Below are 23,230 nucleotides of genomic sequence, written 5' to 3' on the forward strand. Positions count from 1 at the left end.
TTGTAACAACAACAACAAAAAACTCTTAACAAAGAAAAGCCTAGAACCAGATGGCATTACTGGCTAATTCTATAGGAACAAGACAAAGTGCCCACTTCTATTCAACATACTACTAGAAGATTTAAGCCAGAGCAATTAAACAAGAAAAAGAAATAAAAAGCATCCAAATTGGAAAGGAAGAAATTAAGGGAGACACTGATAAATGGAAAGATATCTCTTGTGCATGGATTCAAAGACTTAATATTGTTAAACTGTCCATACTACACAATGTGATCTAAAGATTCATTGTAATCCCTATTGAAACCCCAATGACATATTATGCAGGAATGGGAAAATTTATCCTGACTCCATATAGAATCTCAAGAGACCCAGGGTAGCCAAAATAATCTTGAAAATGAACAAAGATGCAGGTCTCACATTTCCTAATTTAAAAACTTACTACAAACCTATACTAATCAAAATAATGCAATAGTGGTATAAAGACAGACATGAAGACCAAAGGCACAGAGTAGAAAGCCCAGAAACAAACTTTTAAGTATATAGTCAAATGATTTTTGACAATGGTGCCAATACTATTTGATGTAGAAAGAGAGTCTTTTCAAGAAATGCTGATGGGAAAACTCGATATCCACATGCAAAAGAATAAAGTTGGATCTTTAGTCTATATATAACAAATAACTCAAATGGATCAAAGGCCTGAATATAAGGCTAAACTTTAAAACTCTAACAAGCATATATAGATGAAAATCTTTATGAAATTGGATTTGGCAATGATTTCTTGGATATGACACCAAAAGTACAGTTAACAAGAAAAAATAGATAAATTGAACATCATCAAAATTAAAAGTGTATCAAAAGACATTGTCAACATAGTGAAAAGGAAACCCACAGAATGGGAGAAACTATTTGCCAATCATATATCTGACATGGGATTTATTTCTGGAATATTTAAGGGACTTCTTATAACTCAACAACAAAAAGTCAAAACACCCTAATCAAAAACAAAGTGCAAAGGACTCAAATACACATTCCTCTATAAAAAAATATACAAATGGCCAACAGCACCTGGTAAGATGCTCAACATCACTAATCATTAGAAAAATGCAAATCACAATCACAGTGAGATACCATTTCAAACTCAAACAAACAAAAAACAGAAAATAAAAATGTTGGCGAGAATGTGCAGAAATCAGATCCGTTTTGTTTATTTGGTGGGAATAAAAAATGCAGCAATCACTGTGGAAAGCAGCATTGAAGTTCCTCAAATATTAAAAGTATAATTACCATATATCCAGAAATTAAATTTCTGGGTATATAATCAAAAGTCTTGAAAGCATTGTTTTGAACAGATATTTGTACACCTATGTTCATAGCAGTATTTTTCACAGTAGCCAAAAGGTGAAAGCAACCCACATGCCCACCAATGAATGAATAGACAAACAAAAAGCAGTACACACACATACACACACACTGCACTATTATTGAGCCTTAAAAAGGAAGGGACATTCTGATATATGCTATTACATAAACTGAAAAAATATGCTAAGTGAGATATGTCAGTCAAAAAATAAGAAATATTTATGTTTCTACTTTTATGAGGTATCAAGACTAGTCAAATTTAGAAAAACAGAACGTATGTAGAATGTTGGTTGCCAGTGTCAGGGAGGAGATAAAAATGGAGATTTATTGTTTAATGGGTAAAGAGTTTTAGTTTAAGCAGATGAAAAAAGTTCAAGAGATGGTTGGTAGTGATGTTTGCATGAAAATATGAATATATTTAATGTTAGTAAACTTGGTTGAAATAAAAAATTGGTTTAAATATAAAATTTCTTGTTATGTATTTTTTGCAACAATAAAAAATGTATCATTAAGAGGTGATTGATTATTACTTATGCTAACTATGAAAAGAACTAATGTGGATAATTTCACTGTCACATACATTTGGTTATAATACATTATACATTTTTTCATGGTATGCAAAGGATTTTTAAGGAATATTCAAAATATGACTTAATGTTTAAAAATTATGAACTTTTTTTTAGGTTAAAATTGAAGGCTTAAAAATGTTATTTTTCCTGGGAAAAAGGACCAGGCAAGTAACACGGCCCCTAGTAAAGATTTCACAAGGGCAACATTTTATTGTTAAGCCTGGTAGATCATACCTTGCCATCCAAGGGGGGGAAATGCATTGATTAATTTATAAAAATTTTATTAAAGAATAATCTGACAACTTGGTAAAGTTACCAAACATCATTGAATTATACACTTAAAATGTGTGAATATGTAAGTTAGCCTTCAAAAACAATAATAATAGTAACAATAAAGGTGATTGTTTTTATTTCAGCATATTATGGGGGTACAAAAGTTTAGGTTATGTATATTGCTCTAGCCCCCCAGAAAATGTGGGAAAAACTCTTATAGACATTGGCCTAGGCAAATAATTTATGAAGAAGACCCCAAAGCCAAACACAGCAACAACAAAATTAATAAATGGAACCTGATTAAATTAAAAAGTTTCTGCACAGCCAAAGAAACTGTTACAAGAGAAAACAGACAACCTACAGAATGGGAAAAAATTTTTGCATACTACACATCAGATAAAGGACTGATAACTAGAATCTATTTAGAACTCAGGAAAATCAGCAAGAAAAAATCAAACAACTGTATCAAAAAGTGGACAAAGGGCATGAATATAAATTTTTCAAAAGAAGACAGAAGAGTGGCCAACAAACATATGAAAAAATGCTCAAGATCTCTAATCATCAGGGAAATGCAAATCAAAACCACAATGAGATATCATTTATCCTCAGTGACAATGGCCTTTATCAAAAAGTCCCAAAACAATAAATGTTGGCGTGGATGCAGAGAGATAGGAACACTCATACATTGCTGGTGGGACTGCAAACTAGAGCAACCTCTGTGGAAAGCAATATGGAGATACCTTAAAGCAATTACAAGTGGATCTACCATTTGATCCAGCAATCCCATCACTGGGCATCTAAACAAAAGAACAAAAGGCATTCTATAAAAAAGACATCTGCACTCGAATGTTTACAGCAGCACAATTGTAAAGATATGGAAACAACCCAAGTGCCCACCAATACATGAGTGGATTAATAAAATGTGGTATATGTATACCATGGAGTACTACTCAGCTATAAGAAACAATGGTGATCTAGCACCTCTTGTATTTTCCTGGGTACAGCTGGAATTCATTCTACTAAGTGAAGTATCTCCAGAATGGAAAAATAAGCACCACATGTACTCACCATCAGATTGGTTTCACTGATCAACACCTAAGTGCGCATATAGGAATAACATTAATCGGGTGTTGGGCAGATGGGAGGGGGGAGGAAGGGATGGGTGTATACATACATAATGAGTGCAATGCACACCGTCTGGGGGATGGACATGCTTGAATACTTTATACATTTGAGGCAGTGATTGACCTTATTGATGGTTTGCATAATCTTAAAAAAGTAAGTTCGCATCTCTTAAGAACTGATATCAAAAGAAGCATTCCAGATATACACTGAGTAGTAGGGAGCAATTAGAATTAATTTGTTTAAAAAATTGCCACAGTTCAGATATTCCTTATAAGAAACTACTAGCCTTAATTATGAATTATTACTCAGTGGTATGCTTGTCAGAAGAAAAAATATAGGTTGGTGCAAAAGCAATTGCAGTTTTAGCATGTTAACATTTGCCCTTCAATATTGGAATACATTCTTAAATAAATGTGGTTGTGTTATACATCATTTTAGTGTGCATTTCTTGCTTTATGTTCTTTTACTAATAACTTATTACTTGCTGTTTATTTGATATTTATTTTAGACTATGGAAATGATGTTAGACATGAAGTAAATTTGAGTGATTTTCTTTTTTTATTTTTTTTTAATTTCAGCATATTACAGGGATACAAATGTTTAGGTTACATATATTGTCTTTGACTGCCCCCCCCAAGTTAGAGTTTCAAGCATGTCTATCCTGCAGATGGTGCCCACTGAATGCATTAGGTGTGAATATAACCATCCCCCTCCTCCTTCTGTCACCTGCCCGACACCGGATTAATGTTACTACTATATGTGCACTTAAGTGTTAAGTCAGTTAAGTCAGTTAATACCAATTTGACGGTGAGTACATATAGTGATTGCTTTTTTCAGTTTAAAATGGTTCATAAAGCAGCAGAGACAACTCGCAAAATCAACAACACATTTGGCCCATGAACTGCTAATTAATGTATAGTGCAGTGGTGGTTCAAGAAGTTTTGCAAAGGAGACAAGAGCCTTGAAGATGAGGAGCACAGTGGCCAGCCATAGGGAGTTGACAACGACCAATTGAGAGCAATCATAGAAGCTTGTCTTCTTACAAGTGTAGGAAAAGTTGCTGAAGAACTCAATGTCGACCTTTCTATGGTCCTATGGTCATTCAGCATTTGAAGCAAATTGGAAAGCTGAACTGGGTGCCTCATGAGCTGACCGAAAATCAAAAAAAATCCACGTTTTGAAGTGTTATCTTCTTTTATTATATGCAACAAAAATGAACCATTTCTCAATGAGATTGTGATGTGTGAGGAAAAGTGAATTTTATGACAATCAATGATGACCAGCTCAGTGGTTGGTCCCAGAAGAAGCTCCAAAGCACTTCCCAAAGCCAAACTTGTACCAAAAAAAGGTCATGGTCACTGTTTGGTGGTCTGCTGTCGGTCTGATCCACTACAGCTTTCTGAATCCCAGCAAAATCATTATATTTGAGAAGTATTGTCAGCAAATCAATGAGATCCACCGAACACTGCATTGCCTGCAGCCGCATTGGTCAAGAAAGGGCCCAATTCTTCTCAACGACAACGCCTGACTGCACATCCCACAACCAGCGCTTCAAAAGTTGAACGAACTGGGCTACAAAGGTTTGTCTCATCTGCCATATTCACCTGATCTCTCACCAATAGACTTCCACTTCTTCAAGCATCTCGACAACTTTTCAGGGAAAATGCTTCCACAACTAGCAGGATGCAGAAAATGCTTTCCAAGAGTTTGTTGAATCCCGAAGCATATATTTTTACACTACAGGAATAAACAAACTTATTTCTCATTGGCAAAAATGTGTTGATTGCAATCGTTCCTATTTTGATTAATAAAGATGTGTTTGAGCCTAGTTATGATTTAAAAGTCAGGGTCCAAAACCGCAATTACTTTTGCACCAACCTAAATAATATTCATCTTCTTCCTTTAGTCTCTTCTTCCTATATTTTATCCTTTATATCACTGCTTTATCAATTTCTCCAAAACCACTTTCTTTCTGGTATTCCAATTCCCCCAAATTTAATTGTTCCTTTTCCTGCATGATACATTCTCAAAGCTTCCACCTTGGCATTTCGGGCTATCAGACAATTTGGCCCTTAATTGTTTTTTTGAATTGCTCTTCCAACTTATATTTCAATACAAAATGTCTGCTCTCATCTACAAAGATTTCTCCTTCTTTATCTCCATAGTTTTGGTTGTTGCATTTTTTTCTAGGCCTTAAATTCATTCTTACTTTTGTATGCCTGCAAAGTATAAATTATACCTATTCCATGAATTTCCCTTGAGGACACTACCCCATAATTTTGTCTGTCTTCTGAATTCTGATAATATTATTACTGTAAATTTGTCACTTAGTCTCTTAGGTTAATATATTTAACTATTCTTTTTTGTGTATATACTTTTTCTATCTTGAAAAAGAATGTAAATGGTATAACTGCAAAGTCATTATGACACTTTAACCAGCATATCTTAATATTAATACAAATGAATGTCTCCCTTTCAAGAAAGTTACTTTTGGGAAACACAATACTTACTGCAATATAGTCATATTTCACAACATTATTAACATAACTCTTCAGGAGTTCTTTCTGTATATTTTGTAATGGTAAGTCTTTATCCTTTTATGGATTAATTTGATTTTAAAAACGGTAAAATTATTTGGATTTGAGTTTGCTGAATTGGTTGAGTGATACAGCTTGGCATAAAATTGCCTTATTTTTCCATCCCTTTTGTCTCAATATTTTATAGTCTGACTACCAAACAATGAGACAGAATATTATTTTTATATATGTTTATGCTGGATCTGGAAATGTATAAGGAGGATTCTTCCAAAATATTTAATCTGCTGAAAGGATTAACTTTCATTTGGAAGATTATTTTCTTTTCTCTTTTCTCTTTTCTTTTTGAGACAGAGTTTTGCTTGGTTGCCCGGGCTAGAGTGCCATGCATCAGCCTAGCTCAGGGCAACCTCAAACTCCTGGGCTCAAACAATCCTCCTGCCTCAGTCTCCCGAGTAGCTGGGACTTTAGCTATGCACCACCATGCCTACCTAATTTCTTTTTTCTATTTTTAATAGAGACAGGGTCTCACTTGGAAGACCATTTTCTGGTAGTTAAAAATCTTTCTCATTTCTGAAAAACATAAATGACCAAATAATCACATGCATGAAGATAAACAATTTACCGTTCCACACAGTCAGAAAGCCTGGAGCAATGGTTAGAAGCAGGGGCGTCATGACCTCCTACAACATATAAAAATCCATTATATGTTGCAACTCCCACACCTCCACGTCTTTTGGACATTGGAGCACACAGACTCCACTTATTAGTGTGTGGGTCAAAGTATTCCATTGATTTGAGGCAGGAACTTCCATCACGTCCACCAATAGCATATAACCTAGAAAACAGAAGAACTGTGTGTATACACATACAAAGCTTGTGCATAGAATGAGAGTGATAGAACTTTAAACCATTTCAAGTTTCTGACTATAGAATTTATTCTCATACTATTTTGTAGCAAACAGCATGCTTGAATTTGTGAATAGATAGTTACCTGAGGGTACTTGTTAAGGACTACCTCCCCAAACCCAAACCTCCCTTATTCTTCTTTTTCTCTCTCTTTTTTTTTTCTTTTCTTAGAAAAAGGGTCTTGCTCTGTCACCCAGGCTTGGGGGTGGGGGGTTGCAGTGGCGCAATCATAGCTTACTGCAGCCTCAAACTCCTGGGCTCAAGTGGTCCCCCTGCCTCAGCCTCCCAAGTAGCTGCAACTACAGGCATGTGTCAACATGCCCAGCTTTTTTTTTTTTTTTTTTTTTTTTTGTGGAGACGGTGTCTCTCCATGTTGCCCTAGCTGGTGTTGAACTCGTGGCCTCAAAGTGATCCTCCCACCTTGGCCTCCCAACACTCTGTGATTACAGGTTTGAGCCACCATACCTGGCCAAATCTCCCTTCTTCAACATTTTTACCAAAGTAACTTTGACATAACAAACTGAAAGATCCCATGGGAAATGAAGTAGAGAGAAAGGAGGGAAATATCAAAAGGGTTGGCAGCATGGTTCCAAAGACCAACTCCAATAACTTTACAATTTTAACTAGGTCCAACTGCCTAGCATCAGAATTTATGTTGTTTTTATAAACTATTTTATTTAGTATAAAAATGATCACTAAGAAGGCGTTAACTTAATAAACAACTAAGAGAATAGGATAGAACCTAGAAACTAGGTTCTTCCTAGGAAGAGATATTGGCTATGGCATTTCTCCCATAAACTTTAAAATGCCAATTCTTTTGATGAACAATATTTTTAATCTAACTTAAATTTAATCCTGCATCAATAAAGACAAATATTTATTAAACTATATGTCTATAACTGCCCTTCATGCCGAGTTTCAAACTATAGTAACTCAGCAAAATAAAATTAAATGAGTCAAATTTGATGATTTTAGACTGTTCTGTAATAGACAAGGGATTATGTTACTGAATCACCTGACATAATTCAGATCAGGCCAGAGATAGTCAGATTTAGGAGTACCTTAAGCTCTAAGACACTGTAAAGCTGGATCTCCTCTTAACTCTAGATATTTCCTATTTCTTTCTACACAAGGTGCTAAACACAATCTGTGTGGAAATTTCAACTGAGCTTATTTCTCTGATGAGGCATTGGCTTTATGCATAGTTAGTATAGACACACAAGGCTGTCTCCTGTAACTGAACCATCCTATTGTCTTAAATTCTCATCATTCAAGTCCCTTCTCTATGCTGATCATTGTTTCCAAAGGTCCCATGTCAGAAAATACATAATTACCTGGTAAGAATTCAAGCTCTTGGAAACCTCTAACATCATTAGGTTTTAGTATATTAGCTTTCAAGTGATAGGAAAATGATCAGGAAGAGGTAAATATTCAGGAAGGGTGAGACTATGTGGCATTCTATAGTTGGGAACCCTGAACACTCAAAAGAAGGATTGTTGAAAGAACAAAAAGACTAACATTGTTACAAACACAGACAGACCAAATTTTGATAAGTCAAGAATAAGTCATAATTTAAAAATGTGGTAGCCTCTTGGGAGTAAAACTGGAACTGGCATAACCCTACAAAAGTCCCTCTCAAATTTAATGTGCACTCAAGTCACCTCAGGATTTTATTAAAATTAAGATTCTCGGCCGGGCACGGTGGCTCACGCCTGTAATCCTAGCACTCTGGGAGGCCGAGGCGGGTGGATTGCTCAAGGTCAGGAGTTCGAGACCAGCCTGAGCGAGACCCCGTCTCTACTAAAAATAGAAAGACATTATATGGACAACTAAAAATCTATATAGAAAAAATTAGCCGGGCATAGTGGCGCATGCCTGTAGTCCCAGCTACTCGGGAGGCTGAGGCAGTAGGATCGCTTAAGCTGAGGAGTCTGAGGTTGCTGTGAGCTAAGCTGACGCCACGGCACTCACTCTAGCCTGGGCAACAAAGTGAGACTCTGTCTCAACAAAAAAAAAAAAAAAAAATAAGATTCTGATTCAGGCAGTCTAGGGTAGGGCTAAGATTCAGAATTTATAAATACATCTCAGGGAATGCAAATGCTGCCAGTCTTAGGACCGCAATTTGATTAGTAACAGCCTATAGAATATTTAACCAAATGTTTATTCTAGATAAGTATTTTCCACAATAATGAAGAGAGGGTACTAAAAAAGGCCTTTAATTATTGATAACAAGTGTGTCCTGGTCATTTAGAATTCTTATTGATTGATGGATCATGTCATTGAAGTTCTGTACCACATGAACTGTGAGCAATGAGCATGGGTGTTTAGACTTACTCACTTGTTGTTTAATGCAACAACACCAACTGTGCTTCTAGGAGTTGACATACTGGCCACATAATTCCACTGGCGTCCCTCAGGGTCCCATCTTTCTACAGTATTTAGATAGCTCCATCCATCATGACCACCTACAGCATACATTGGTCCTTCAAGTGTGGCTACACCTAAGGGATGAAAATAGTATGAGGGCTCACCTAGGTATGCTACACAATGGATACTGTTTCATGTTGCAAGCAATTGACTGCTTAAAATTTTCTGTTTTGTTTCTTAAGTGGCTTTGCATACATATGAATAATTTACTGATTCTGTTATAAAATGATATATGGTTTTCTAACCTTAGTAATGTTCAGTCATAGTTACCATATCATGAAAGGGTATCATTGTTGTAACACTAAAGTCAGAGGAGGTAGTGAAATGCATCATTTCTCAGTTAGGTAATAGAAAAGGGAAGCTGGGTTTTTTCCGGCATAATTTCAGTGCCATTTTTTGAATGGAAGGGGTAGGTATGATGTTGAATCTTAGATAAACCTTAGAATTGTAGGCTGACTGTTCTGGGTCTTTATAACCCCTGATTTTTAATATAGGGATAAAAAATATTCCTGTGAGATGGTTAACTAGACAGGGCTTTTTAAAAGTTCAATTAGAAGCTTGATCTGTTAGCTATTATAAATAGCTCCTTTATGCTTCTTATCTGCTTTGGGAATTCACATAACTGGCTTTTTCCCCACCTTCACCATCCCAGTCAGACTCTCAGTAGTATATCACATCGTCTCCCATTTTACTAATATCAATTAGATTACAAAAAGCTTGCACTGATTTTCCTTTATGACATGCTTTCTAAGTCATGTGTAGGAATTACACTGACATAACTGAGCTGAATAATTATATAGTATATCATTTTGCAGAGACAATTTATCAGGATAATTGGGAGCAAACAATGCCAGTCCTGGAACTGCCACTTTTTAGCTGTGTAAAGGTAAATTCTTAAAAAAAAATGTCAATTTTTCTGTTTTTAGACAAACTCAATGCTATTGAAAACATATGGAGTCTAGCATTAAGAAAGAGGTACCCTGACAAGTATTCAGGAAAACCAAAGTTTCCCACTATGGGGACATGATTCATCCAACTAGAATGAAAATTGCTCTCCATCACCAAGTGCTCTCCTTTCTAAATTGAGATTAGAAGAAAACTCCCTATTGTAGTTTTATGTTCCTCAAAAATACATCCGTTCTAAAAGTTGCTATCCTTTCTAAAATGGAACCCCTTTAAAATACTGGTAGAAGGGAGTCAGGACTAACAAGTATAACAAATGCAACAAGAAAAAAAGTTTCACAGTCTTTTACCATTTGCTTAAGCGTTTCACCATTTTGGAAATATTTTGACTAAGGGTTTGGCTAAATCTCAGTTAATGTGAGGCTAGATTTAATTTTTAAAAAGCTCTACTAACTACATATTCTTGAGAAACTATATAACATTAAGCTCTTACCTAAGCCATGCCGATGTGTTGACATGGGAGGCATCACAGTCCAGATTTTGCCAACTGGATTAAAACATTCCACAGTATTCAAAGTTTTTAAACCGTCTCTTCCTCCTACAACATAGAGCTTATTATCAATAACTGCAACTCCAAACTGAAGCCTACGGCCATTCATGGTGCCAATGTGTAGCCAACTGTCAGTCCTGAGGTCATATTTTTCAATTGTAGTAGTACCTGTCAAAGGGATATTGAACAATGGTAAAAAAAACACTTTATTAAAATTTTGAATTGGCATCATAAACATTATATTTATGTAGCCATAACTTACAGCACAGTATCAGTGACTGCAATTCAAATTAAGTAAGTAGCCCAGATGATTCTACGACCTGGGAAATAAGGCAAAGGGTAAGATTTTACCACTGCTGGATCCAAATGAAAGAGCCAGAAAAAAAAAAAAGTTTATTTAATATGTATGGTGTATACCCTCATAATTCCTTCTTAGGTTTATATGATGCTACTGGTAGTACTAACATAGATGTCAAACAGCATACTTAACAACAACAACAAAAATACCTTGGTTTCTGTTATTGAATGTTTATACATCTGTTACAGCTTTAATTACTTATGACCATTCAATATACTAATTTATGTTCTTTTATTTTTTCAGTTTGGGGTGTGTGTGTGTGTGTGTGCGCACACGTGCATGCATGTGTGTGTTAATTTAAAAGACAAAGGACTAAAGGACCAAAAATGAAAATTCCTTTTAAATAGGCCTTTAGTGTTGATTCACGCAATGCTCTATGATGGTAATACAAAGGATTATAGTTAAGAATATAGAATTATGCGGTATTACTTCCTCTATATGTTAATAAAATTTCATTTTCTACTCAATTACTGAAATACTTAGTTTATTGCCATAGTGTACTTTCACTATGCCATAGTAAATTATCACTACTGTCATAATATATTGTCACTTCATTTGGCAATACTTCTCACCATTCATTCATAATAGCTGCTGCTACTTTTTAGTAAAAGCTAATTTTTCACAGCAGGAAGCTTCTAACCACCAAGGTGGAAAATGACAGAATTATTATTAAGACCTATAGCATACCTAAGACAACTTGTGGCAAGTTTTTTGGAATTTCATTTGGTTGAAAAAGTCAACCACAGGAATAAGCAAAAACATTTCCCAAGTGTTCCTTTACTGAGAGATTTGTGAAAGAAAATGTAACCCATTGATTTTATTGAAGATAGAGTTAACATTTGAACAGTATCCATTGGCACTTACAGGGCTATGGTATGGGGTCATAACAAGCCAAAATTTAAGTGGAGTATATATTATATCCATAGCTGCTTCTGAAAGTTTGTCTTGGGACAGATTGGACTAATGAAAACAGTATGTTTCTTTCCTCTAATTTGAAATCTTTCCTGGTGAATAGCGTACGATAAGTATTTATGTTCCAATATTTTGGATTTTCACAATAAAAACTTTTAAATATACAGACACTTACTTGTTCTCTTTATTTGCTTCATCTTTCCCTAATAATGTGGATTCGGCTGAATGCTGAATTACAGATCAGCAATTGCTCTATTGACTATATTTACGGCTGAGAGATCAAAATACAGCACCTATTAGTTTCTTGTCTACAGTAAATATCTTTCGATGATACTGTCAAAACTGGAATATCTACAGACAAGCATATATTTTCACTCTATTTGCTTTCAACCAGATTTTTCTGAATGCTTTCATATCTTTCCATTTCTTCATTTCAATCTTCCCAATCTCTCTTCCTATCTGCTTCCTAACTTTTTACTTCTCTTTTCATTAGTGGAATTTACCAAACAGACAGTTTAGATTAGGAAATGAACGCTAATCTGCACTAATTATTAAGATTGTGGAGATGTTAATGCTGAAGTAATTAGTCAGGAAATTATAAAAAGCTACATTAATTATCTGTATATAGAAATTTATACAGAGAAATATAAACATATGCTTCATGTCAGGTTAATTTGTTCCAGGTATTAGATTAAATAGAGAAGATAAAATTATCCCATACCTTTTGTTTGAAACCATGAACATTTATGACTACTAGCTCTGAATCTTTTTTTTTTATCTTGTTATGGGGGATACAGAATTGCAGGTTACATATGTTGCTCCTGTACCGCCTTTCCCCCCAAGTCAGAGCTCCAGGTGTGTCTGTTCCCCAGGTCGTGCGCATTGCACCCGTCATGACTAGCTCTGAATCTTGAATTCTGAAGACATCTCCAGAATTTTGTCCACCCCCACCAATGCTATAACTAATCAAAATCTAAATACTCTACCTGGCTTACTATGGCAGATCTATATTTGATGGAAAACCATAAATTATATTTTTCCACTAATGCCTTTCTTTATAAATTTTCTGTACAATCAACCTTCTGCCCTAGAATGTTGCAAATATTGTTTCTCAGTTCATTGCTAAGCTTCTCTCCAATCCTCATTTATGCTCTGTTCAAGAGTGAACAAAATCCACCAAACTTTACAGTGTTGATGGGAACACTGTAGTTCCTGTTGGAGTGAATATATCTGATCTAGTGATTTCCTCCACCTGTTTTTAAAATGTTCTAAAAGTGAGTATACTAACTTTAACTTTGTCTCCTACCGCACTTTCTTTCAGAATTCATTGTCTTTAATAAAATGTTACTGAATACCTTGTATATACAAGGCATCCGGTTAGGGAGTTAGCAAGGGATTCTAGGTCTTCTAGGGACCAAAGTTTTGCCTTGCCTTGGTGAAATTGCCTGACTTAGGAAGAAGGACAAGGGTAGGCCCCAGGCCCCCATCTTGGTCCTGCCCCACCTTAATACTGTCATGAGCTACTGCCATGTCTAGGGGAGGAGGGAATGCCTTAGGAATCTGCCAATCATAACTTAGAGCACCAGCTGCAAAAGAATGCAGAGGACTCTCTAGCCCACGAGGCAAGCAGCATAGGTACCATAGAGTCCAGAAATTGACCTAGAACAACCCACGTATGAAGTAAGACTCAGGTCATGCAACTCTCAACTATTCAATCAAAGTGGTTTCATGGTGATGTCTGAGCCACATGGAGGTCCCAATCCAGGCACTATAAAACAAAACTGAGACCATAAAATAAACCTTTTGTCCCTTCCTTTTGCTCTCTCTTTGCTGTGACAGTGGGTCCGGCCATCATCTGTGGCATATGTTACACTCTGTAAACCTGCATCTTGGTCTGCTTTTTTTTTTTTTTTTTTTTTTTGCTTTTCTTTCTTAAAGGCAGTCTAGTATTTTTTTAATTTTACTTTAATTTTTATTATTATTTTATAATTCAGCATATCATGGGGGTAAAAAAGTTTAAATTACGTATATTGCCCTTGCTCCCCCTTCCCCCCAAAATCAGAGCTTCAAGCGTGTCCATTCCCTAGACGGTGGGCATTGCACTCATTATGTATGTATACACCCATTCTCTCCCCCCCACATCTGCCTGACACCCAATTAATGTTATTCCTAAATGTGCTCTTCGGAGATGATCAGTGAAACCAATGTGATGGTTAGTACATGTGGTGCTTATTTTTCCATTCTTGGGATACTTCACTTAGTAGAATGGGTTCCAGCTCTATCCAGGAAAATACAAGAGGTACTAGTCACAATTATTAATTATAGCTGAGTAGTACTCCATGGTATACATATATCACATTTTATTAATCCACTCATGTATTGATGGGCACTTGGGTTGCTCTACATCTTTGTAATTGTGAATTATGCTGCTATAAACATTCAAGTGCAGATGTCTTTTCTATACAATGTCTTTTGTTCTTTTGGGTAGATGCCCAATAATGGAATTGCTGGATCAAATGGTAGGTCTACTTGTATCTGATTAAGGTATACCCATATTGCTTTCCACAGAGGTTGCGCTAGTTTGCAGTCCCACCAGCAATGTATGAGTGTTCCTATCTCTGCATCCATGCCAACATTTATTGTTTTGGGACTTTTTGATAAAGGCCATTCTCACTGGGGTTAAGTGATATCTCATTGTGGTTTTGATTTGCATTTCCCTGATGATTAGAGATGTTCAGCATTTTTTCATATGTTTGTTGGCCACTCTTCTGTCTTCTTTTGAAAAATTAATATTCATGCCCTTTGTCTACTTTTTGATACAGTTGTTTGATTTTTTCTTGCTGATTTTCCTGAGTTCTAAATAGATTCTAGTTATCAGTTGTTTATCGGATGTGTAGCATGCAAAAATTTTTTCCCATTCTGTAGGTTGTCTGTTTTCTCTTATAACAGTTTCTTTGGCTGTGCAGAAACTTTTTAATTTAATCAGGTCCCATTTATTTATTTTTGTTGTTGCTGTGATTGCCTTTGGGGTCTTCGTCATAAATTATTTGCCTAGGACAATGTCTATAAGAGTTTTTCCCAGATTTTCTTCTAGAATTATAATAGTTTCATACCTTATGCTTAAGTCTGTTATCCACCATGATTTTATTTTTGTGAGAGGTGAAAGGTGTGTGTCCTGTTTCAGTCTTCTGCATGTGGCTATCCAGTTTTCCTAGCACCACTTATTGAATAAGGAATATTTTTCCCAGTGTATGTTTTTGTCAGCTTAGTCAAAGATTAGATGGCTATATAAGGATGGTTTTATATCTGGATTCTCAATTCTGTTCCACTGGTCTGTGGTCTCTTCTTGTGCCAATACCAAGCTGATTTAATAACCACAGCCTTGTAGTATTGTTTGAAGTCTGGTAAATTAATACCTCCCATGTTGTTCTTATTGCCTAAAATTGCTTTTGCTAAACGGGGTCTTCTCTGGTTCCATACAAAGTGTAAAATTATTTTTTCTATATCTGTGAAAAATGATGTTGGCAATTTAATAGGGATTGCATTGAATCTGTAGATCACTTTGGGTAGTATAGACATTTTAACAATGTTGATTCTTCCGATCCATGAGCATGGCATGGTTTTCCACCTGTTCACGTGCTCCTTAGTTAAATATATTGCTAGGTACTTTATTTACTTTGTTGCTATAGTGAAGGATATTGAGTCTTTGATATGGTTCTCAGTTTGACTGCTATTCGCATATATGAATGCCTCTGATTTGTGTGTATTGATTTTGTATCCTGAGACTTCACTGAATTCATTTATCAGTTCCAGGAGTCTCTTGGTTGAATCCTTGGGGTTTTCTAGATGTAATATCATATCATCTGCAAGGAGTGAGAATTTGATCTCTTCTGCCCCCATTTAGACACCCTTGATTCTGCTCTCTTGCCTGACTGCTCTCTTAAGGACGTCCAGCACTATGATAAATAGCAGCTGGAAAAGTGGGCAACCTTGTCTGGTTCCAGTTCTAAGTGGGAATGGTTTCAGTTTTTCCCCATTCGGTATGATGTTGGCTGTGGGTTTGTCACATATGGCTTGTATCATTTTTAGGTAGGTCCCATCTATGCCTATTTTATAAGTGTTCTTATCATAAAAGGGTGTTGAATTTTGTCAAATGCTTTTTCTGCATCTATTGAGAGGATCATATGGTCTTTGTTTCTGTATCTATTTATGTGTTGAATTACATTTATAGATTTGCATATGTTGAACCATCCCTGCATCTCTGGGATGAAGCCCACTTGGTCATGATGAATTATTTTCTTGATAAGCACCTGGATTTGATTTGCTAGGATTTTATTGGGAATTTTTGTATCTATATTCATAAGAGATATTGGTCTGTAGTTTTCTTTTTTTGTTGCATCCTTTCCTGGTTTTGCTATAAGGGTCATGTTGGCTTCATAAAATGTGTTGGGGAGGATTCCACCTTTCTGGATATTGTGGAATAACTTTTGCAGAATAGGCACCAGTTCTTTGTAGGTGTGGTAAAATTCGGGTGTGAAACCGTCTGGTCCTCAGCTTGTCTTTTTGGGAAGGTTTTTTATTACTGTTTCAATTTCAGTTCTTTATATTGGTCTGTTCAGGAATTCTAATTCATCCTGGTAGAGGCTAGGGAGGCTGTGTGTTTCTAAAAATTTGTCCATTTCCTTCACATTTTCCAGTTTGTGTCCATAACGTTTTCTGTAGAATCCATAGATGATATCTTGTATCTCTATGGCATCACTTGTAATTTCTCCTTTCGTGTTCCTAATGGAGCTTATTAGAGATTTTTCTTTTATGTTCTTATTTAATCTATCCAAAGGCATGTCGATTTTGTCTTTTCAAAGAACCATCTTTTTGTTTTGTTAATCTCCCGTATAGTTTTCCTGTTGTCCATTTCATTTAGTTCTGATTTCATCTTATTAATTTCTCTCCTTCTTCTGGGTTTGGGGTCAGTGTGTTCTTCTTTCTCCAGCTCTTTGAGTCTATTCATTAGGTTGTCTATTTGTGAATTTTCTGTCTTTTGTATATAGGCATTTATGGAAATAAACTTTCCTCTCAGGACTGCTTTAGCTGTGTCCCACAGATTTTGATAACTTGTGTCTCCTTTGTCATTTAGTTCAAAGAATCTTTTGATTTCCATCTTGATTTCCTCATTTATTAAATAATCATTCAGGAGAAGGTTGTTTAGCTTCCACGACTTTCAGTAGAAATGAGAATTTGTGTTAGGGTTGATTTCTACTTTTTTTCCACTGTGATATGGGAAGATGCATGGTGTAATTTCGATTTTTTTAATTTTTTTAAGACATGCTTTGTGTCCTTGGATATGGTCAATCTTAGAGAATGTTCCATGTGCTGATGAGAAGAATGTACGTTCAGTGGATTTTGGATAGAATGTCCTGTAAATGTCACTCAGGCCCATTTGTTCTAGCGTTTTGTTTAAGTCCATTATTTCTTTGTTTATTTTGTGTTTGGAGGATCTGTCCTATGCTTTCAGTGGGGTGTTGAAGTCTCTGGCTATTATCGTGTTGTTCTTTATCATTTGGTTTAGATTAAGTAGGGTTTGCTTTATGAATCTGGGCACACCTATGTTGGGTGCATACATATTAAGTATAGTTATGTCTTCTTGTTGAACTGTACCCTTCAGCTTTATATAGTGACCACCTTTTTCATTCATTACTTTTGTTAATTTAAAAGCTAAGTTATCTGAGATTAAAACTGCCATGCCAGCCTTCTTTTAGTTTCCGTTTGCTTGAAGTATCAATTTCCACCCCTTTATTTTCAGTCTAAATGCATCTTTGCAGGTTAGATGAGTTTCCTGGAGACAGCAAATACTTGGCTTGTATTTTTTTCCATTGGGCCAGCCTATGTCTCTTGAGCGGGGAATTCAAGCCATTCACATTTATTGAGAGAACTGATAGGTGGGGCAGATTTCTGTTCATCCTGTTAGGTAGAACTTCATTGCTATATTTTCTCTCTTGAGCCATTGTGGTCTGGCCTTTGAACTTTAGCTTTTGAGTAGCTTTAAATTCGTGTTTCTTGTGTTGTTCCTTGTGCAACTCTGTTTTGAGTACTTCTTGGAGGGCTGGTCTTGTCTTGGTGAATTGCCTCAGTTTTTGTTTATCTGAGAATGTCTTAATTTCTCCCTCATATACAAAACTTAGCTTTGTTGGATACAAGATTCTAGGCTGGGCATTATTCTGTTTCAGAAGAGTGAGAATGGGGCCCCAGTCTCTTCTTGCTTGTAAGGTTAAAGTTGAGAATTCTGGAGTTATTCAGATGGGCTTTCCTTTGTATGTTACTTGTTTCTTTCTCCTTACAGCTTGAAGAAAGGCCTCTTTAGTGGATATTTTGGTCAGTCTGATGACTGCATGACGTGGTGTCTTCCTATTTGCAATGAATCTCCCAGTTGTCCTTTTGGCCTCTTGTAGCTGTATATCTAGATTTTCCTCAATTATGTCTTCAAATATCTTATCCAACCCTTGTGTATTATCTTCTTCACCCTCATGAATACCCATAACTCTCAAATTAGGCTTCCTCACATAATCCCACACTTTTGGCAGACTTTGGTCTTTTCTCTTCTTTGCTTTATATCTGTGACTGACTTATTTAATTGGAAGGTGTTATCTCCAATCTCTGAGTTTCTTTCTTCTGTTTGATCTACCCTGCTCTTGAGGCTTTCCACTGTGTTTTGTAGTTCCCTGAATAAATTCTTCATTTCCAGGAGTTTGGTTTGATTTTTCTTTAATATTTCAATTTCTTTAGTGAATTTTTTTTCCAAATCCTGTTTTTTTTTTTTTTTTTTTGGTGTGTGTGTGTGCTTTCTTTGTGTTCGTTATCCATTTTTTTCTTACATATATTGAGTTTTCTTATGATTCATGTTTGAAATTATTCTCTGTCATTTTATTGTTCTGAATTTCATTAATGTCCATTGCTGGAGAGGTGCTGTTTCTCTTTGGGGGTGTGCTTTCCATTTGATTCTTCATACTTCTAGAGTTTTTTCAATGATTGCCTCCCATCTGGATCAGCTGTCGCTTCTTACCTTTAAATTTTCATTTGGATAATGACACACCCTTTTTAGTCTCTGAGCCAGTAGGTGGTGTTTGTGGGTGAGATTCGACCACACCCTATATAATGAGTCTGTAGATGCAATAAAAGGGTATTCAGAATGACCTCCCTGTCAGTAGGTTGTGATTGCTTGGAGGAGCAGGTTGTAGTGTTGTTTTTGGTCCCCCTCTCTCTCCTCAATAAATTCATTTTCATGTTTGCCTTACTTTGGTATCTGGTCATTCTTTGTCCATGAGCATGCTAAGAACTGACATTTAAGATCGAAACCTGGCTATCCAAAGTTTACCACTTGATTATTTTTAAATTTTGATTCTGTGATCATACTTAGAACTTCCTGTTGATTATTTTTTTTTATTTCAGAATATTATGGGACTACAAACATTTTGGTTACATGTAATGCCTTTGCCTCACCCAAGCTATGGCTACAAGTATGCCCTTCTCCCATACAGTGTGCTCCGCATCCATCGGTTGTGAGTTTACCCATCCTCACCACTCCCTCCCACCTGACCAGCACCAAATGAATATTACTATCATGTGAGCACCTTAGTGTTGATTAGTTAGTACCAATTTGGTGGTGAATACATGTGGTGAATGTTTTTCCATTCTTGTGATACCTCACTTCATAGGATGGGCTCAAGCTGTCTCCAGGATAATATAAGAGGTGCTAGTTCATCATTGTTTTTTGTAGTTGAGTAGCATTCCATGGTATACATATACCACATTTTATTAATCCACTCATGTATTGATGGGCACTAGGGTTGTTTCCACATCTTTGCAATTGTAAATTGTGCTGCCATGAACATTCAAGTACAGATGTCCTTATTATAAAATGTCTTTTTTTCCTTTGGGTAGATGCCTAGTAGTGGGATTGTTGGATCAAATGGTATTTTTATTTTTAGTTCTTTGAGATATTTACAAATTTATACATTATAGTAGTTATAGTTAATCCCAGCCATTTGTATGCTATCTATATTTAACAACTAATTTTGAGTTCATTGTATGACTCAGAGAGGAAATGAAAGACTGAGGAAGTACTGTATTTCCTAGACATCAAAAGGTGAAAGTTCAAAAAGTGTCCTTAAAAAAATAACTGAAACAACACACTACAAGATAAGGCATGTGTATAGAAATTCTTTTTTATAGTTTTTCAAACAATGTGAATTGGTACATTTTTCCATGTAATACTGATTTATACAGATAAATACTACCCCTTTAAAGTATTTACTATACTTCTTAGTTTTTTTCTTTCTTTTCCTTTTTTTTTTTTGTTACTAAGTGCTCACCCTGGTTTTCCAGTAGATTCGAAGACTCCTCAAAGACAGGAGACAGTTTTCTTGTGCTTTCTTCTGTAATAGTGGCAGTTTAGAAACATAGAATTTGAATAAAAATTCTACTTCCAGCCTTTCTAGATGTTTTTCCTTGGACTGGCTATCTAACCTGAAGATGTGCAAAGTGAAGGTAATAAATCCTATCATATAACATTGTTGTGAGGATTAAAAATTATGTATGAGAAATGAAAATTAAGAAATAGGCACTCAAAATGGTAGTTTTTACTTTTCTAATAGTCTGCAACTTCCCAAAGAACCTTTCCTAGTGTCTCTATATACTAGAAACTCAAAGTGTCTCAAAATGATGTCCTCACTTCCTTCCATACTCAAGTGTGGTAATAGATTTCAGGGATTATAGGTTCTTATTTCTCTCAATTTTAGAAACTGACAAGGAGTTTTAGATACTTATAATGATTCTTAAACCCATTCTTTTATGTAATGTTAATTTAAACAATTTAAACGAAATGAGCCTGAAAAAATGACAAAAATAGAAAGCAAATACAAGGACCAAACAAATAAACACAAAATTTTCCATTTCTCACATTGCAGATTAGGCTTTTTAAGAAATCAGATACTACAGATAACACACTTGAAGTTTTTATTTAGTACCTTTATAATTTAAATACAAAGCAAGAAACCTTCTAACGTGTTATGAATATTCATTTTATGCAACAAAATGCAATAAAGTATCAATTTGCCAAATTTCAAATTAATTGTAGGATCCCACTGTACTTGTTATTTTCTGAAGAACACTGGTTCTGTAGAGTAACTCTGCAACTTTGGAAATGATTGCCTTTGCAGTCTCTTGTTTTATAGGCTTATGATGAATTGGCATATTTCCTATGTACTCTTCTAATTTTCACTTATACATATCAAAGGAAAGAATAGGCTTCCATTCTCACAAAACTTTGACTTTTGCATCATTTTCTACAAGGTGTCATATGACATTTCTATGTATGATTTACCGATACACTTACCTTTAAGTGCATTGATTTTATTTCCTACAAAGCCAATTCTTAATAATAAAATATCTTCCTCACTGTCTTAGCAACATGAATTCACAGACTGATAAATCACGTATAAAAGGTAGAGCTATATAGAATTTGGTACTAAGAAGGATTCAGGGTAGGGACGATGGCTTTGGAATCTGTTTCCTATCCATTTGATGAAATTCTTATTTAAAGTCACTATTTCATTCCATGTTTGAATTGCTAATCCTGTTATTGATACTTCAAGATTGTACATAAATTGTCTCTGAACATCTAACAGGAAATTGACAGTGAGAGTTAGAGGCCACTCCTCAGTTTCCATCAAAATCAAATTTGAAGGGCTTCATCTCTTCCCTTTATGATAAATATTAAATAAGTTTTCCCTGATAAGATTTAATACTCCAAAGCAAATATTAAAATTGCTTCTATAAAGTAAGAGACTCTATTAAGAGTTTAACCAATACAAATTAAAGGGTTATGTATAAGGCAAGAAGAAAAATGAGGTAACAAAAATCACATAAAGTACCCTACTTATGAAATTAGGTTTAGGTTCACTCATTTAGCGTGACTTTAATACCACCCTCATATTTGGAGGGTGTTGAGAATAAATCTTCTTTTTTAAATGAAGACACTTTCTAAATTAATTAATTTATTCTTTTTACCTTTCATAGCATCCATTCCTCCCACAGCATAAAGTGCCCCCACAGTTGATTTTCTAGGCTTTGTCCGAGGGCTTTGCAACATGGGTCTTCTCTCAGGTAAGAGATGATACTTCATAGCTTCAATCAGGAGCTTCTGACACTCAAGATTACCAGTAAACATGGAACTGTTTTCAAGATCTGCCAGTAACTAAAAAGTAATGATGCATGGCATGAATGAAGAGTTCATGATTAGAAATAGCATTTTTGTTTATATAACTTTGGAGAAAACTGGAGCTAATCCACTGTGGACATTTTATTATTTGATATTTTAAGTTACCTACTAAGATATTTTGATTTTTCCTTATGTAAAGTAACTGAAAGCCTCATAGTAGTATCTAATTATTTATGCAGATTTATTTAATTGACATATTTTTCATCTTTTGAATATGTACCTATATAATCTGAAGAGAGAGTAAAAAAGCATTCATACAAAGTGTTACTGAAAGCAATCAAACAGAATGGCTATGTCTGCACAAAGCAAGCATCTCCTATTCTACTACATGTAGCTAATTCAAGTAGGCAGCTTTTTGGTGGATTTGGGGTGGTGGCGGTGGTGGTCATGCAAACATGCCTAGTTAAAATAATATAACACATAGGGAATGACATCTTTATCACCAATTATTTCTGTACAATATTCTGAAAACAGGTGCTTTTTAACTGGGTTAAGGTATCTATACTAGTAACTAGCCAACATATCAGCATAAATAGTTGATCAATTCTTTTTAACTATTATTATCTGGGTGACAGTAACACTGTAATTGGCACTGATAAAAGCTAAGTAAAATATTTTTTCCTGAGATTAGTTGTAGATAAATCAAAAGTATGTTTCCAAATACTGTCAAGAGTCCTGTTAGATTAGTTCCCTTGGAGATTGAGGTCTACAGTATCATAGGACATTGAGAGGAATAGCAAGCAGGTTGTTGGAATGAAAGTGCTAATCTTACTCCACAAAACTTATCTGAAGTTTCCTGCTCTGCATGGATTAACTACAGCTCTTTTCTCACTCCATCTGAAATCTCTGATGAATCACTATTTTTATGAGACCCTAGGTATTTCTTTAATGCATATGATGTTGGAAATAGGTCTGAAAACTAGGCTATGTAATTTTTTTCCTAAAATTACTCTTCAGAGATTCATCACCATTCTCTTCATATATTTCATTTATAAAATATTTTTAAGGTCACTTTTAAAATAGTTTTGGAAGACCAAT

The 23,230-nt window shown here is 35.3% G+C and overlaps 1 protein-coding gene across 1 annotated transcript in view; it reads right to left on the reverse strand.

The window, feature by feature from the left end:
- KLHL4 (kelch like family member 4) overlaps positions 1 to 23,230 on the reverse strand; it is a 135,507-nt gene that overhangs the window by 9,637 nt on the left and 102,640 nt on the right. The window contains exons 6-9 of the mRNA XM_069463274.1: positions 21,982 to 22,168; positions 10,593 to 10,817; positions 9,108 to 9,270; positions 6,486 to 6,698 (exon numbers count right to left, since the gene is read on the reverse strand). Of these exons, the coding sequence (XP_069319375.1) occupies positions 6,486 to 6,698; positions 9,108 to 9,270; positions 10,593 to 10,817; positions 21,982 to 22,168 (788 nt within the window). The remainder of the gene's footprint in view (positions 1 to 6,485; positions 6,699 to 9,107; positions 9,271 to 10,592; positions 10,818 to 21,981; positions 22,169 to 23,230) is intronic.

The sequence above is a fragment of the Eulemur rufifrons genome, chromosome 30 (assembly GCF_041146395.1).
Source record: "Eulemur rufifrons isolate Redbay chromosome 30, OSU_ERuf_1, whole genome shotgun sequence".
NCBI classification, from domain to species: domain Eukaryota; kingdom Metazoa; phylum Chordata; class Mammalia; order Primates; family Lemuridae; genus Eulemur; species Eulemur rufifrons.